The sequence below is a fragment of the Hippocampus guttulatus genome, chromosome 6, assembly GCF_054856545.1.
Source record: "Hippocampus guttulatus isolate MCC_2025c chromosome 6, RoL_Hgut_1.0, whole genome shotgun sequence".
In the NCBI taxonomy this organism is placed as follows: Eukaryota; Metazoa; Chordata; class Actinopteri; order Syngnathiformes; family Syngnathidae; genus Hippocampus; species Hippocampus guttulatus.
The window spans coordinates 13,895,506-13,913,156 of record NC_141266.1 but is presented as its reverse complement, the minus strand read 5'-3'; the positions used below and the strand labels follow the sequence as shown (position 1 = coordinate 13,913,156).

Sequence of the window (17,651 nt, the reverse complement as noted above, 5' to 3'; positions counted from 1 at the left end):
GAAATATATTAGTATATTTTACGAGGCAGCGCGGGGATTTTTTGCTGTTCCGACATTTCTGAGAGCGTTTGTCGTCAGCGCCTTGTTTGTCATCGTCTTTTAAATCTATTTACTGCTTACAGAAATCAATACGCCTAAGTGAGGCAAGGTGTAGATTCTCAGGGTAATGCATACTGCTCACTCTCTTTCACACACACACACACGCACACCCACACCCACACACACACACACAGACACACACACACACACAGAGAAGGGAGAATAGTGTAATGACCAAATTGCGAGCGAGTCTGTCTTTTGGGTGGTGACAGCACGCGGCAGAAATGTCACATCTTCTGGAAAAAAGAAAAGACACACTGGGCATTTTCTCCTGGACACCAAAATCAATGGAGCGATTCTTTGTCTTCCTCAGCAAGAAATATACCCTTTTTTTTTTTTTTAATGTGAGTGGATAGAATTTTTCTTTGCTTGTTTCTTATGTGTACCCCCTCTCTTCTTCCCCGCCATCCCCTCTCACTGCAAGCGCTCGCCTCCTTAAATGTGGTGGTTAGCGTCGTTTAGCGTGCTCAGAGAGCATGAAAAATGTGACACTTTCCCAGCCGTGGCTGACTCACGCTCCGCCGCACCACCATTGTGTTTCTGCATTGTTGTGTTGGTGATTCGCTCTCTGCAGAAACTCTACTGTATGAAACCCTCATGCCTGTCTGAGCTTTGGCATGCTCCAGTTATGCTGTAGTGTCACTGCATCAGCAGAAGGGAGGGGGGGGGGGGCAAGGGGGCTAGTGGGAGTCGAAGGGGGGAGCAGGCGGAGTGGAGAGGCGTGAGTGAAAATGGGAGGGGGACTGCAGAGAGCCATTTGAGCAAACCGTATGAGAAAAGGGTGGTGATTGAAAACCATGGAGGAAAACTAGAGGAAAGAGGTGGACTGTAAAGGTTTTTGCTTGCAAATCTCTTGCGAACAACATCATGGGGGGTGAGTACCGGGAGGGTTTGGGGGGGGGTGATGGCGAGAACTTGCTCTTTACATGTACCTTGGAGTAAATGGCTGTCTCCATGACTTCTCCATCTCTGTACCAGGTGATCTCTGCAGCAGGCTTGGCTCCGTAGGATCTGCAGGTGAGGTTGTGTGACGTGTGGGCTTTCAGACGCACGACGGGGCCTCCCTCCACCAAAGGGTCTGAAGGAGGGACTGGAAAGCAAGAACACACTCATCGCTCAATACAAAACACATGCCATTCACTGACTCCGTTTATATGCTTTTTGCGACTGACTGGCGACCAAGTCCAGGGTGTACCCAGGCTCTCACCCAAAGGAAAAGAATCCAGGAAAATGGAGAGATAGCTAAAAGAGCAAACCGCAATTTGATTTGGGCACCACTACAAAGTTCACCAATAAACATTGTTTTATGAATATTCTACTCATTAGGAGAGTATTAATATCTTCAATAAAACAATTTCTGATCTAGCTCGAGTCATGCATCACATTGTAGTATGTCCCCAAAGATGTGACATTAAAAGAAGCAAACAAGTTCAAACAAATTATGATGTCTGTTATCTCATCGTAGGAGAAAATAACACACTTCGCATCCTTTATTTCCTTTTCAGAGGCTCGCATTATTGTTGCAATGGCTCCCACTGTTGCTGAGCGAGGTTTGGACTGAATTGCTTATTTGTTCATTTATTTGCATGGTTTCTCACACAGCACTGGCAAGCCGAGCGTGCCACCCCTGATGATGGCGTCCATTTCCCGGACCAATAAGGAGCGGCGTGAATGTAGGGTTTGTGTTGGCCTTTTTCGCTCCCTCCACCGAACCAATTTCACTGTGTACGTCTGAATTGTCAGAGGTCCTTCCGTTGCTGTTGCACGGACACTAATGGAATCCGAGTGCTAGGTGATTTTAATTTCCATGCCGATTCCCCCGACTGCACTCCAGACGTTAACTCCAGATTGCTTTGGCATGCAGGCAACTGCACGCAAATATACATGCACAGGGAAAAAAAGTCCCCCCGCACCTTCTTTAGCTCTTGTTTCGCCTTCATATATAAACATATAGCCTGAGAAGCGCTCCTTCTCATTTCTGTCGATGAAAGAGCACGATTTCCCATCATCCACCAGTCTCGATCAATTAGAGTGCACTTTATGAAGATGTTGTCATACTTTTCTTGCTCAGAATCAAATGACGGCCACGGCGACGAAGCTGCTGAGGATCTCGGGGGAATCATTTCAAGCGCGTGGCAAAAAAAAAAAAGAGTTGGGGCCCGTAATTGTGTTGGACTCCGGGGGGATTACTTTGAAGGGGCATAACTTGTATTTTAGATTGAGAAATACATCTTGTGTGACGTCAGTCCTGGAACTTTTCTGACACACCTCAGTCAAGTGCAGATGTTGCTGCCTGCATTTTGTGATCTTCATTCCCTCATCTTTAAAAAAAATAATAATGTATGGGTATTTGTTTTCCAGTGTGACTGAAAAGAACTTAATTACAATGGTAAACCTACAGTGAGATCGATTAAGAAAAAGATCCCAAAAAATTGACAAAAGCGATATAGACATTTTGGCAATTCTATTAGCTTAAAATAGCAATTTGCAGTAAAATACAAAACAAACAATTCATCAAATGAATCAAGGATGAGTATATGCTTGATAAATGAGACTTCTGCCAATATAAGACAATACACCTAAGTTTCAGGAGCCATCAACTATAGGTCAAGCACATACTTAGACTCGTCTGTACGCTTATCGGTCAAATCTGGATAAGTAAACGAATGGACGATAAGATTGCTTGAATGGGTAAAGTTTCCCATCATCATGTCGTGCCCTATGCTTGTTGCCTTTGACTTGCTTCTTTTATAACGCTTGCCGGGCTGAAGTCGATACATGGGGAGTGACATTCCTTCAAATGCCACCAGATGCCAGCAGTGCTTTGCTCATTCCCACAAGACCTGTATGCCCCCCACTCCCCCACAGCACCCACTCAACAGACAGACACACAATCATTTGCAACCCCCCCTGCCCCCCCCCCCCCCATTCCTCACCCCTCAATGTCTGCTTGAAGAAGTGGATCACTCACATCGAGTTAATGTAAAAACTGCCTTGCGGTTGACAAATGTTGTGGCTCACCGTAAAATGTGCTAACTATGCAGACCTTGACTTTCAAGTGACTACTCCAGTCATTTGTGATTCCTGCAATCACATTAGCCACGACGTCCACAGTCTTGAAAGTGTTTACTTCTTTTTTTTTTTCCTCCTTCCTCCATCAGGCTCTCTTGGCTGAGCTTTAACAGAATGATTCCCCCAGCATTTCATTTCCTTCAAGAAATTTGAGTTATCACTGAGGGGTTATTGCCGAGTGGTGATAAGAAATCATTTTATTAATGGTAAAGCCTTTAAAGAGGTCGGTGATTTTGCCTAGAATGCAATACAGTTTTCATTTGTCTGCCCGGAGTGCCCGCTGGTGTTCTGAATGGGATAATTACGCATTGTGCACGACTTCCTTTTTTTTATAATGCCCGTCTTTGTACTTATGTCTCGTTTGATGTGTTCGGATTGTTCTCAAGCTGTGGCAGTCTGAGCTGCGTATCTTACCTAGTACAGTGAGCTTGGCTCGGTGGGAGCGCAGGCCCGCCTGTGTCGCCTGACACTCGTACACGGCATCATCCACCAGCTCTGCCGAATCGATCAGCAAGCTGTGCTCGCCTGATAGCGGGTCGCCCATTAAGGAGTAGCGCGTCCAGCCTGCGTGAAGCCAGCGCACACAACAGTCAGCCACAAACCAAGCAACAATAAACACATTATGACACAACTACAGAGCCCATTTGGACAAAGCGCTAAGAAATGTGGAAAAGCTGTTTAAGTCACAAATGAACGCAGGCGGCACCTCGGTAGGATTGAGCCATTGTGTGCGTGTGCGTGTGCGTGTGTGTGTGTGTGTGTGTGTGTGTGTGTGAAGCGCAGCATGAGGTGGGAAATGAAACACATGAGGAGTCTGTCCTTGAAGCACAGACACAATAAAGAAGGTGGCAGGGCCTCTGGGGCCAAGAGGCAATCCGTCCACCATCAAATGTCAGTGCGAAAAGTTGATCGATTATCTACCTTCCTACAAAAACCTTAAAAAGCTCGACAGCAAATCACGTTATGTGAGCGCAGCAGTCGCCAACCTTTCACCAGTCAATCTTGCAAAACCTAAATGGTTAAGGAAGAGAGCTTTGGTTTCTAATGGGGCCTGCCATTGATCGGAAGAAGAAACTCGTATTCGAGTATACTCAGTGAAAGAAAATGTAGCGGTACTTCCACAAAGGCCAGGTTCACACACAAATATTTTTCAACCTTAAAATGTATGCTATACTGTATATAATCTTCTTTGTTTGAATCCATTCATAATGATAAAAAAAAAATGTATGGGGTGTTGTGAAAATTTCAAGACCGAGCACCTCACACAAAGTTTCGTTTTATTGTCATTGCATAATGTTTTGCATAAAGGTTTTCTTCCACCGCAAATGTCTTCAGAGGCAGAAATGTCGCATGATCACATGTGAACTCGCTAAAACAAAGAAGAAGAGAAGGTCCTGGAGGTACACTGATGTTACGTGAGGGTTTTCAAAAAGGAGCAGAGGCGGAGCAATGTTGAGATGGCTTTGTCGCCAAGAGAAAACTTGGTTTGGAAAATACTTCTTGGCATCTGGGGAACCCACTTTGTCACACACACACACACAAAAAACTATGCTGGATGCTAGGCAAGACATATTTTGTTTTATTTACTGCCACCTTCTTATTGGTCAGGACATTTTGATTAGCTACATTCAGTTGGCTTACGCCACACATGAAGATTTTCCAGTTCATTATTTAAAGCTGAGTACACACACACAAGCATTTGAAAAAAAAAATCTAAACATCTCAAGATATGTGTCTGGGGTGCTCCTAAAATCTCAACACACACAAAGATTCTCTTCCACCACCATTCAAGATGAAGGAAGGTGGGCACTGAACTAAAAATGCCACAGAGTGTCATCGGCGGGTTGCAACAGAGAAAAAGAGACCGTCTGAGTCACAGAAAGGCACAGAAGGCATCCTTTCCGTGGATCAAACACCTGTTCAGCTCCTTGTAAGAGAACAGCAAGTTGTGCAAAAAGAAGTACCGAAACACTGACCGGAATTCAAACATTTAGAGAAGATCACATTAAGTTCACCTGTGAGAGTGCATTCCACCCGAAAGCTGAATATCAGTGAGGGTGAGATCATACCTGGTAGGTCTCTCTCTCCACCCAAAGCCAGTCCGTCTTTGGTCCACTGCACCATCCCCCGGTAGCCCACAATGACGCATGGTAGAGTCACGGACTGCCCAGACACCACCACCTGGTCCTGAGGCTGCTGGGAGAAGTAGGCTGCTCGGGTGGCGGCTGCAAGGACAGGAGGAGAAACATGTTGTGAATCTGACAAGAATTGACATTTTCAGGGCAAATCGTGTACAAATTGCAACACAACACCTCACATCGAGTGAATGGCAGCAGGTGTGGAGGGTTAGGAGAGTGAAAGTAGCCCTGTAAAGAGTGAAGGTGATGGCTTGATAAACTGACATTTTAAAGAGATGGTGGACGCTGATTTGTGTGAACATGGAATATCCCCCCCCCATAAATATCCCTTCCAAGAAGAAGAGTCAGCATTGCCTTATAACTTATTTAACTCTTTCCCAAGTCCATATGCTTGGATGCTTACTAGCACGAAGCACTTTGGGGGGCGGGTGGAAATCTGCTACTCTTTCAGTGTACTTTAAGTCAAAATGGATGTTAAACAATTAAAACAGGACCAAAGGTCCCCAGGGACCCCTTTTGTTTGAGGCGCTTCAAATTCAGCAGAGACACCTGCCGCCGTTGTGCTGCTGTGTTGAAGTGCGCTACACACTCTCAATGGAACGGTTGGCTGGCCTTCAGACACATACAAGCGCACAACCAAAGTACACGCGCAGAGAGACACAACAGCAATATGGTTTCCAAATGTTTGTGGCACTATGATAAAGATTGAGTATTACAAACCCTATACAGCCAAGGGGAAGATGGCAGCACCCCAGAGGTAACTAATCCGTAGGCGGGGAAAGAGACGGTTGGTTATCTAAGTGGGCTCTCTGTGTGAGTCGGGAGACTTTAAAAAAAAAAAAGAAAAACTCATTCTCCTTCTTTCTTTCATTGTTGCTCAATGGAGAATGGAAGGGAAGGGGGACTGGGGGAGATAAAGAGGCCACTATTCAGGCTGGGCTAAGTCCCCCCCCCCCTCCACCCCAACCCTTCCTGAACTGCTTCTCTTGGTTGGACTGCTTAAACAGACAGAGTTACCCCCCACCCCGCCCCTCCCCACTCCCAAACCACCACCACCGTCACAAGTAAAGAAAGCTGCTGAAAAGAGGGCAACATACGGCAACCAGAGACACACTATTGTTCTCTTGTCCCTCTCTTTTAATAGGTCTCTTCATTCTCAATCAATCCTGCTAAATGCAAGTTTAATAGCTTTTCAATAGCAGTCCCCCCCCCCCCCCCCCATCCCCTAAGCAGGGTGGTGGGGATTTTTGCTTGCATTCTCACCCTCTTTTTTTCCGCTTCCCCCTCCTCTTTCTTGCGCCATTCTCTTTTTGAGTTTGAATGGGGCTGCTTGTTGGCAGTGTTTATTCCACACTCAATTATCCACTTCATCTCAGGGAGGGTCTGTGGACTGAACCCTGTCCCTCAGCCTCACCCTCCCACTGCCTCTGCCACCTAGCAGCATAATTAAAGCAAAGCTCAGTCTCAACCGAGCTTTTTTTTTTTTTTAATGTTTTGCATTCCGATGAACAAATGTTTCGAAGGGTAAACCGATCTGTATCGTACAGGATTTTAGACACAATTCTTTCAGTGTACCAACCTTCATGGGACACGATTATAACACTATAGAGTTACAGTAGGCAGCTGTAACAGATATAACAACAGATATGCGATAGGAAGTAATTAAAAAACGTTATGGATTCATGTTAATGACACGCCCCACAATGAAAGCCTGATCAGGGTTTACCCTTCCAAAACCGTACTGCAGCAAATAGAACTGAATTGCGCTTCAATCATAGACTGAGCATTTGTACCAACGGCTGATGACTGAATCGTATAATTTTGGCAGCATTTCTTCAAGATTGTTTCACTTTAATACCGTGTAGTTCTGGTGACGTGCATCGAGCAAGAGTGTTATCGAGATGTAAAAACGTAAAACTCAAGAAGTCTTTGGAGGAACATTTTTAACAGCAATCACAACTGTCTTTCCCATCTTTCTCGGAACACATTGGTTCGGTAAACCCATTAGAAGATTTCCCTCTCAGTTCAGTTCACACCATGTTAGTGTTGAATCTCGATCAGTCGGAATGGGCAACTGTGTGTGGTCACTCCACACGACACAAACGAACTGTACCGGAAAGGTTGTTGACTAGTGGCACAGTATGAAATATTGAAGCCCTTTCATCTTAGGCGGCTGGCGAAAGTAAAACCTCTCCTTTCTCATGAGCACTTTGAAAGAGCAATTCATGCCTTCGTCACATCCCAGTTGGATTACAGTAATGCACTTTACTCTGGAGTCAGCCAATCCTCCATGAAGCATCTCCAGTTGGTCCAGAATGCTGCTGCTCGCCTCTTGACTGGTACTCGTCAGAGGGAGCACATAACTCCTACTCTGCCATCTCTTCACTGGCTCCCTATACATTTTAGACCCTATTATTTGTTTTAAATGGCCTTGCTCCACCTTACCTCTTTGAGCTCCTCCACCCCTACACACCTGCAGACCAGACATTAGAGGCACCAAGAACTTTCGTTGCTGGTCCCTCTCTTTGGAATGACCTCCCACTGAACATTCAGCAAGCCCCCTCGATGCCCAGCTTTAAAACCCGTCTCAATACTCATTTGTATTCTTTGGCTTTTGACTCAGCATGACTCAGACTTGATCTTATTTTTACTGTTGTGTGCTTTCTACTGTCTTTGATATTAATTTATTGTTTATTGTTGTAGATATGATATTTGCTCCATGTACAGCCCTTTGTATTCAGCGGTGGTTGTTTTAAAGTGCTCTATAAATACAGTTGAGTTGAGTTGAGTTTCTAATGGGTTTACCGAACCAATGTGTTCCGAGTTGAACCAGACCAAACTGCTCGGTGGCATAAAGCCTGTGTTATCCAGATGACCCACAGAGGATGCTACGAATAGCTCACCCAAGAAATAAAAATGTGTCATTGGTGCACTGGTGTTTTGTGTGTCTGTGCCCCACTCTCACAAAAGTGTTGGAATAGCCTATTGAGCGGCAGGTAGGCTGCATGTGTGTAAATCAAAAGGGGGCCAATTTGAGCATGCCAGTGAGCCTTGGAGCTCGGGCTGTCGGATGCCGAATGAGGACCGACATTTTCCATCTGAAAGTGTCACTTTACACTCTTGCCTGTCTAACATTCTACATTCATAAGGTAATGAGCAGTTTCATAATCCTCCCCCAGCAGAAACAGATTGAGATTTTTCTTTTTGTGCTGCCAAAGAGAGGATGCAAAAAAAAAAGAAGATTGCAATTAGGTATCTGGCCCAGTGTATCTAACTGTGTACAATGAGTAATAATTCACTTCATTGGCTGATTGTTTAAATGGATTACATGCTGCGAAGTGTTTGTCTATACCACACCCACACACAATTTTGTGTGCTCACACTTTGCAATTAATGCTTCATATGGAGCCATACAAAAATAGAGCGGCGATTGTGTGCTGTAGCGAGTGATTCACAGCTCTCCAGATCCCTTATTGAAAAGGCTCTACAGAACATCTCGACTGGCTAATGACTCATGCCAGATTCCTTTAATTCCTCGTTGCCGAATTAGACAATTCTTTGACGGTGTATTAGCGGCTTAATTACATGAATACGTTCCTGATAGGGAGCGAGGGAGGAACAGAGGCACACAAAGGGAACGGTGGAGGCAGTCTGAAGATTCTCACTCACACACAAGTATGCAGTCCGCAAACACACTTCTCACCAGACTTAACATATGGAGCTTTGCTATTGGCTGCAAGTGAATCAAATAGAAATGAAAATGATGAAAATACAAATGTGACTCTTGAAAAGCCCAAATCACTGCACTGGATGTGACTTGTTTTGCTTCCCTACCTTAATTCTATTCATGGACTCATTCATGTATTCGCGACATTCCCACTCTATGGATTAGTCGTTTTGCATGTGTTGGATTAATGTTACCTTTAAAGCTTATTGCCCCAAATTCAGCATTTACAGCACTCTGTTTCTTAACTCTTGTATGTATATGCGTATGTGAGTATATACGAAGCCTTTCGTAAAAAGTGCAATGCAAATAAAATGGTCTCTCTGACTTACTTTAGCTTCAAATGTAAACCTGTACTGTGAGATGCATTCCTATATGTCAGCTTTCAAACCCACGCGTACACCAACAAAGGGTAGAATTTACACCGATCTGTTTGAGTGTATCGAAAACAGCCGATATTTTGCATTTTTTTTGCAAAATCGCTGATTGACTGTAATGTCATATAATTTGTGTCATCTATTAATCATGTCAATTATCGGATCCACAAAATAAGAGATGACAGCAAACATGCACAACCTCGTTCACTCCGGGATTGTTCTGTAATGCCACAGTGTGTATGTGAGCCCAAAAGCCAATCTATTTTTAGCTCGAGTGGAAACCCCTTGCGCCTGGAGATGGAAGTTCCGCCCTCGACCATCTAATCACAAAGTAAGAGCATTCATGTAGTTGTTATTTTTTATTTTTTATTGGTGAAAAGTCTGAAAAGCATTTTATTTACGTGTTATTTCATTTTAGCACCTCTTTCATTCAAAATAGCTTTTCAGCGTAAGTTACGTGAGCTTCCGGCCACGCACGTTCAGCCACTCACAGATGCAATCGGGGGCAAGCGTGGTATTTGAACAAACACGGAAACAGCACAAGATCCACATAAAATTTGCTCAACAAGGATATGAGATAAATGGTGGGAATGTCGAACGTAAATTGCACAATTCTCATGATGCAATTACATATAAAAGCTGACTCAGAGCCAAACGACTGTGGGAATATGCACTTCGTCACATAGAGGGCAAATACACGCAAGGTAAAAAATGGACAAACAACGTAGCACAAAAAAATCATTGGGATCTGTGGGCACCGGCCGGGACTTGTACATCACAGCTGGCTTCCAATACAAGTCAAAAAGGAGAAGGCGTCGGCTACTTGACATAGCGGTTAAATAAGTGGATGGATTTGTTTCCAGCTGTTGAACCAACATAGAAATAGTCTTAGCAAAAGCCCAGGCCACCTGAATGACTGGCCACTTTCATGCGTTTTTTCCAATGATGCCAGACAAGGAGATGTTGTAAACATGTTAACACATTACATGTTATATTAAATGTTTTCTTTTAAATCTTACATTTCCACTATGGCAGCTTTTGACGACAGCACAAATATACAAGTTGTTTTGGGTACGTTGCACCGTCTTCTGTTCACAATTTCAGCATTTGCACACTTTCTTGCAATCTCTTTACTTCCGGCTATATAATATATACGTGTATATATATATATATATATATATATATATATATATATATATATATATATATGTACATATATATATATGTATAAATATATACAGTATATATATATATATATATGTATATACAGTATATTTATTACACACACACACACGCACACACACACATGTTCCTGCCTGCTGTAACAAGGTCAAACAACCTGGGCTCACACTATTTAATCCGGATTTCTCCAAATGGAATATCATTTCACGCCACTGAATGCTTATGGCGCTAAGTTTGTGTACGTGTGTGTGTATGTGCGTGCGTGCGCGCGTTTGTGTGTGTGTGTGTGTGTGTTTCTTGCAGATGCCGCATGATGTTTTGAGATGGTGTATATGCGTGTGTTAATAGGAAAAGTAAAGTGTCAAGCACCGGGGGGCACATTTAGCAGTGTTACTTTGACGTTGAGACATTGCTGGTTGTGTCACATGGTTTTACAGTGAAATTCAAAGCAACTTTTCAGGGTTGAACCTGTTAAAGAGCTTTTCTGCCGCCGCCGCTTTCTTCATGTGAACTGATAGGGGTACATTCACATCAGGCCGGATCAGGATAAGATGGACAGATGTCAGCAGTGATCCGTTCACCACTGGACATCTGCCCTGGGAGAATTAGATTGAATCTGCCAGTGTGTGTGTGTGTGTGTGTGTGTGTGTGTGCATGTTTGTGTTTTTGATGGCTATGAAGCTTAAGACTGAATGTGGTAATGGCACTGCTGATGACCATTTGTTATAATGGGAAGCTATCATACAGCGCACCGAATATTTATCACCTCACCCTGAAGATTCCTATTCAGTTACACCATTCTGATTCACCATTCTGAAAAAAAAACCAGTAAGTCAGCTTCAAATATAATTCACTCAAGAACCTCTTTCTATTGCATCTACATCATCCAATGGAAACTTCATATCTATCTTGAAGAAGAAGCACCCATCTCATGTTTGGAGTATACTTGCCTGGATGATATATATATATATATATGCGGCAGCCAATCGCAGGGTACACATAGACAAACAACCATTAACGCTCACAAAAATATCACACCCAGGGACAATTTGGAGTTCCCCCCCACACACATTATATATGTGTATACAAAATATAAAAAAGTGCATTTTGGGGGGGGGGGGTTAAAGTCATGCAAGCCTGTGTGAGGCTCCCTTAATAGACTCCAGAGTGAAGGAAATGGGGAGAAAATACAATCGCACGCATGCACATACACAATTCCCCACAAAACAAGGCAATTGGCAAAAAAAAAAAAAAAAGTGTCAAGCTTGGAATAAACAACCCCTCTCCCCAAATGCCATCCATTGTGCCTTTTTGAGATAAGGCTTCTAAATCGGGCTGGAAATGCAAGCTCCATTTCTCTCTGTATAGAATTATTATCCCTTTGTTTTGAATCTTTTGTCTCCTTCGACTCTTGTATCTGTGCATGTGCGTGTGTAAAAACAAACAAAAAAAGTAGTGCTGAGGTAGTCTTTTCAAGCCGAATGGCCCCATGGGGACGCAGCACCCATCTCATGTTTGGAGTATACTCAGCTCATTAGCATGACTTGTACACAACTTGAGGGCTTCAAAGAACCCACCAAGAGATACCACCCACCAACTGGCCACACCGCGATGCCCAGGATGTATGTTTTCTTTGACTGTTGCAGGCAGCTCTCACTGCAGATGGTCTCTTCTCTCGTACCCCTGTTAAAAAATATATCACTCCCTCATGCATTCCGGCTGCACTTCCACACACCCCCTCTCGCTCCCTTTCGTCCTACTCTGCATTTTTCTGCCCAAATTGCAATCTAACTGCTTTTTAAGAGCTGTTTTGCCGGAGTTTAATCCTCTTCACATCCCCTCCCGGCCTTTATTCTATTGTGAAAATCTTGACTGAGGCCGAGACCCCTTTTAAGCGAGTGGACCGGCTCATCTAAACCAGCGCCTGCCTCCCCCCCCCCCCCTCCTCCTCCCCTCCTCCCCACATGGCTGCTACCCTGACTCTCTAACCCAGCGCATTCTGCCCCAATCAAAGCCCCCGCCCTCTCAATGTGTCTGTTTATCATTTGCGCATTTCCCTCTACAATCCACACTTTGCAGGGTCCTATCATATGTGATAAGGCGCTGATCATCACCGACATCATTGTGACAATGCTCTGTTTTGCCGCTCGTCAGCTGTCATCACTTTCTCCTCTCCTTTCTCTTGGATTTTCCGTCCCTTCGCTTGTGCTCTGCATCCCTGTGCGAGACTGTCAGCATGACAGCAGAAAGAGATTTAGAACATGTTAAAATAAAACAGAGTATAAAAACTGCAAAAGTCATGGATGGCCTGCAATTGCAAAGATATGGGCGATAGATAGAACTGATGTAACACAGCTATCAGCCTGTCTCAAAGGCTGTCTAGCTATGCCATAGCTTGCCTGCGACATCAAATCAGACAATTTGACTTCCCCGCATAAGCTGAACGAGCATCTGACAATTGGCTGAGGTAGAGTATGTACTGGTATGCCTCCACTACTGTAGGTGGCACTGTTCTCATTTTATCCTCTTAGAACTGTGCTATTTTTTTTTTTGCTGCTTGTGTAATTTGTTTTATTTTAAGTGCTCAGAGTCTAACCTTGGCACACACATAAGCTTTTAAATAGCATCACTTTTGAGTATTCACTTGACTGATAAATTCAATTTTTATATATTTTTTTAAAACAATTTTCATTTTTGTCAGACAGTGCGGTGACCAGGAGGTAGGTGCATCTTCCTCACAGATATGAGCTCCGGGTTGGAATCTTGGTTTTCAACCTTTCTGGATCATTGAAGATTCTGAATTGTCAATATTTTTCTGAATATGCCTTGCGACTGGCTGCTAACTAGTCCAGTGGTCCTATATCAGTTGAAATAGGCGCCACAAAGCCTGCAACCTGACTGTTATCTGCAGTTTTAATAGTGTATTTGAACAATATGAAGGACTTTGTAAAAAGCGCTCCTCGTATAAAATTGACTCTTTTACAGATTTGCCCAACTTGAAGCCACAAATGAAAACCTGCACAGTAATAATGGCAATATAAATTTTACAGAGTCACAATTTTTCCCTCTAATTGAGTAGGATTTAAATATTTTTGGAGTACAAATGGCCATTAGGGTGAAATTAAATCTTCACATGGCCACCTACTCTCCTCAGTGTAAAATGTAGGTGCATAACTCATTTGGAGTACAATTAACCCACTGCTTTGAGTACAATTTACTTACATGCTTTGAATACATTTTACTCTCTTCCAAGTGTAAATTTTACCCTGTTTCGACTGGGACCAAATAGTCTTTTCAGAGTATAAAATTCCACGATTAGAGTAAAATGTACTCGAAGAAATTAACTGTGTACTGCGACCAGCAGAGATGCATTCCTAACATGTCAACTTTTAAACCCACGCGTATACGAACAAAGGGTATGCACGCACACGATTCATTTGGATATGGAGGACAAGTATATGGTCTACTCTTTCTGGCCAAGCGTGCATATAACAACATTTACAGTACTGTTTGTTTGTGAATGGGCCACTATTGTCACCTAAAAACCACAAAGAACAACTTTCTCACATTTACTCCATTGTTGTCATGTCATAGTATTCTCACTCTACTGAGCTGGCAAGCAGCAGTGATGCGAACTGCATTTGTGGCTCCCAGAGTACCTGCTATAATAGAGTGCTATGTATTCAAGGGAGAAGGAAGGATGTAAAAAAAAAAAGAAGAAGAAGAAGAGTAACTGGGGGAGGCCAAGGGGGCGGGGGGGGGGGGGGCGTGAGACCAAGACTGCTGATGTGACACATTCAGTGCTGGAGCGAATATGAATGGTTCAGCTCTCACAGTTGCTGTGCTGCAGTGCCGACAGTGTGCATCTGCAAACACACTCCTTCTTCCGCTATCTTCTAACACTTGCTGCACACTCACTGTCACATTGCCGCATCTTTAGGCTCGCTGGTGGGCAGGGCAGAGGCATCCGGCGGAGTATAATTCCAGCATTGCTTTTGAACGTCAACAGACATGCACACATCCTCTACACTCTAACGCCATGAGCTAGAGAAGTGCCGACTCCACGCTGAAGGGATCGCAAGTGACGGGCTCGGCTGGCAGGAGGACAGGAAATAAAAAGGCATATGCAGAGGAGGAGGAAAAAGTGGAGGGTGGTATGAAAATTGTCTGTACACATCAGCCAGCAGTGTTGATGTTGATTGAGCCAGTCTTGCCGTTTGGCTTCTGCGTACCCCCCCCCCCCCCCCCCCCCTTGGTGTGTTTTTTTTCTGCGAGACAGCTACAGGCAGGATTTGTGTCATCGTCCCAGCCCATCTCTGTCCCCAGCCCTTTGCTACCGTCTCACAGCCCAAATTTTCACTCTCAAACTCCATTCCGATTCCACTTTATTATCAATCAAACTTATTTTGCTGTTTGGTTTCGTAAGTGGTGGTAGAAAACACAGGCGTGCGCGTCATGTGACAACGTAGCTCTGTGACAAATGAAGCGAGCGAATAAATGCGATTAAAAAAAAATCCACAAAATAATGAGGAGATAACGTTGAAATAGTCTCCATCTCTTGCTTTTGCTAAAAGGAGGTGAAATGAAAACAAGGAAAGTCTACATAGATTCTGTAGTGGGTCTGGACCGAATGCCCTGGGGTGTCAATTAATTTAGTCTGGGGATTTGTGGCCTACTCTCCCTAATTGAGCCCATTGGAGACCCCCTTGGCTCCTCACGATCGGATAGGAAGTAGTGCGTTTCATAATTAATACCCCCTTTTATTATTACTGTATTATTTTTTAATGAACATTGTAATGCAAATGTGCGCCTCTCACTTACAGTAAAATGCCATCGACGCCATTGTTCGTTTTTGTAATGTTAGCTGCTGGTGTGATGAGTCAGGGTGACAACCTAATTCAAAGCAGCGCATTGAAGTCAAAGTCGTGCTTTTGTGTGTTTTTCAACACAGAACACAGCACGCCCAATGAGAGTCTCATTAGCGTTGCCTAATATGTGTGCTTTTTAAAGCTTAGAGGTTAATGCCCGACTTGCCGTCATCTCACTGAAGCTCTTTTAATTTGATACATAATTCTTTTTTTTTTTTTTTTTTTTTTTGTCAGCAGCCAACAACAGTCTCTTCAGAGAAAGCAGATGTGCTGTATTTTGGCCTCGGCTTGCAATGGATACACACAAAAGCACAAAGACCACTTCTAATTAAACCTGTTTTAATATTCCTCTTCTCTTTTTTCCTTTTCTTGTTGCACATTAACAATGTTTTCTCTCTGTCCATAGAAAATAACTCCCGGCGATTAAACAAATTACTTTCTACCCCCATTGGGAGCCATGAATCTACTGGAAACAATAAAATGGTAAGATTCACTCTATTTCCTCCTTTGTATTGTTACAAAGGCACCTTGACGGTATTTATAAACAACATTTTCTCTTTTGCCGCTTTTCCACTACACCGTGCGAGCAGCAACAACGGGGGCTTGCCTTTATATGGGCAAGTTCAGAAGACAAATTTTGTTCAACAGGAGTCGAAAGGCAGCAAGAAAATGGCCCACTGCGGCAAAGTGGAGATTGTGGCACATAATACTGCAGTGTAGAGCTAAGGTACAGCGAATGCTAATGTTAGCATGTGTGTGTATTTTTTTTTTGTAATTTCTAGCCACGTATCGTCAAATATTGCAGTAATGCGGCAATGGCGAATCTGATCAACCAATGAGCGACCACGAGTGGTTTCGTAGGACAGTACTGGGTTTTGCCAGTGGAAAATCGTTAACAGCAAGTACGGTCGAGCTGTATGGATTCGGGTTGCTTACGATTGAAAAGGTGCGCGTGACCTAATTTCCCTGTTTTACCGGCATGTCGACTTCTCCGGGGAGAAAAGTTTTTAATTCAACATCAAATGCTCATTTTGTTCATTTGATTTCTTGTAAATGGAAACGTCCTTTTAACCCACAGATGAGCTGCCAGAAGAAAAGCGCGGGGGAGGAGAGCGGGTTGCTGTTACCTGCTGGCCTCAATACTTACGCTTTGTATTGAGTAAAAGAAAGGAAGGAGAAAAACTCATTTCCTGAAATTCCATCTCCTAAGTGTTGATTAGTGAAGGAGTGTAATTAGAATGAAATGTGAAGTCAGGCTTTTTCAAATTTGCACCGCTTCCCTAAGAAAAATCAGGCCATGATTAAGGAATAAATGATTAATGAGTGAACTAATTAATCAATATATTATTAAAGCAGCAAGCGGTGTGAACAAGAAGTGGGCGAGATGGCGAAGAATTAAAGAGATGTGTTGCAACAAAAAAAAAAAAAGGTTGTGGGCTCATCTGGTTGTTTGTGGAGTTTTTTCCCCCCTCCGTTCACAGGGAAGCCGATGGATGGAGAGAAGTGACGGATGGGAGGAGATGCGGGCTGAAGCCTCTGCATCTGCCAGCAGCCTCTAGTGTGAGAGCCCTGACCTCAGAATACTGCATTTGCAAGTTCTGCTGCTTATCTCGAGGTCGGGTCGAGAGGTTGCGCGCGAGGGAGGATGGCGTGGCAAAGCTTGAGCCCGCCGCGCTAATGATGTTTGCAATGCTAAGACGACACCGTGCGATGCACAGTCAACGTTTCTGACTGTGCAAAAGTTCCTGAGCCAAGCCCCCCCCCCCCAGCCACTCCCCCCTGTCGTTAACTAGGACAGCCCATCAATCTTTGATAATGTGCAGTGTGGGTCTCTCCTGTGTGACCGAGCTGATGAAACATCACAGCATGGTTTGATGTATAAATGTAACTGTGATATACTGGACGGCTTCAAGTCAGGTTTGACCTTTTTTTTTTTTTTTTCTCGCTGGATATTAATGACTACAGTGGAAAAAAAATGAACTATCTGTGTGATGCATCCCTCCCAGTGGAGCTCGGCACACTTTACCTTTTTGGCACGGGCTTCCTCCGCTACCTTTTGTTCAGCTTTCATGTCTGCCAAAAGTCCCCAGAGCTGGCACACAACGGGATGCGAAAGGCAAAAAAAAAACATTATTTCATAAGCGGATGGGTTTATTGTTTCTTTTAAAATGTAGCATTGCTCTTTGAAGCT

General features: G+C 43.8%; 1 protein-coding gene and 1 long non-coding RNA gene across 5 annotated transcripts in view; one reads left to right on the top strand and one right to left on the bottom strand.

The window, feature by feature from the left end:
* The window catches only part of kirrel2 (kirre like nephrin family adhesion molecule 2), a 45,063-nt gene that overhangs the window by 13,091 nt on the left and 14,321 nt on the right, over nucleotides 1-17,651 (bottom strand). For both annotated transcript variants that reach the window (XM_086114095.1, XM_086114096.1), the window contains exons 2-4: nucleotides 5,241-5,396; nucleotides 3,586-3,735; nucleotides 1,032-1,189 (exon numbers count right to left, since the gene is read on the bottom strand). In XM_086114095.1, coding sequence (XP_085970221.1) covers nucleotides 1,032-1,189; nucleotides 3,586-3,735; nucleotides 5,241-5,396 — 464 coding nt within the window. The remainder of the gene's footprint in view (nucleotides 1-1,031; nucleotides 1,190-3,585; nucleotides 3,736-5,240; nucleotides 5,397-17,651) is intronic.
* LOC147203609 (uncharacterized) lies at nucleotides 716-16,879 on the top strand. 3 transcript variants are annotated; one of them, XR_015101234.1, is made up of 5 exons: nucleotides 716-973; nucleotides 1,078-1,116; nucleotides 1,702-1,772; nucleotides 15,867-15,943; nucleotides 16,539-16,879. It is a non-coding gene; the product is annotated as an uncharacterized LOC147203609 (long non-coding RNA). The 3 variants fall into 3 exon arrangements; XR_015101233.1 differs by having other exon boundaries at nucleotides 1,702-1,777; XR_015101235.1 differs by lacking the exon at nucleotides 16,539-16,879 and adding an exon at nucleotides 16,051-16,160.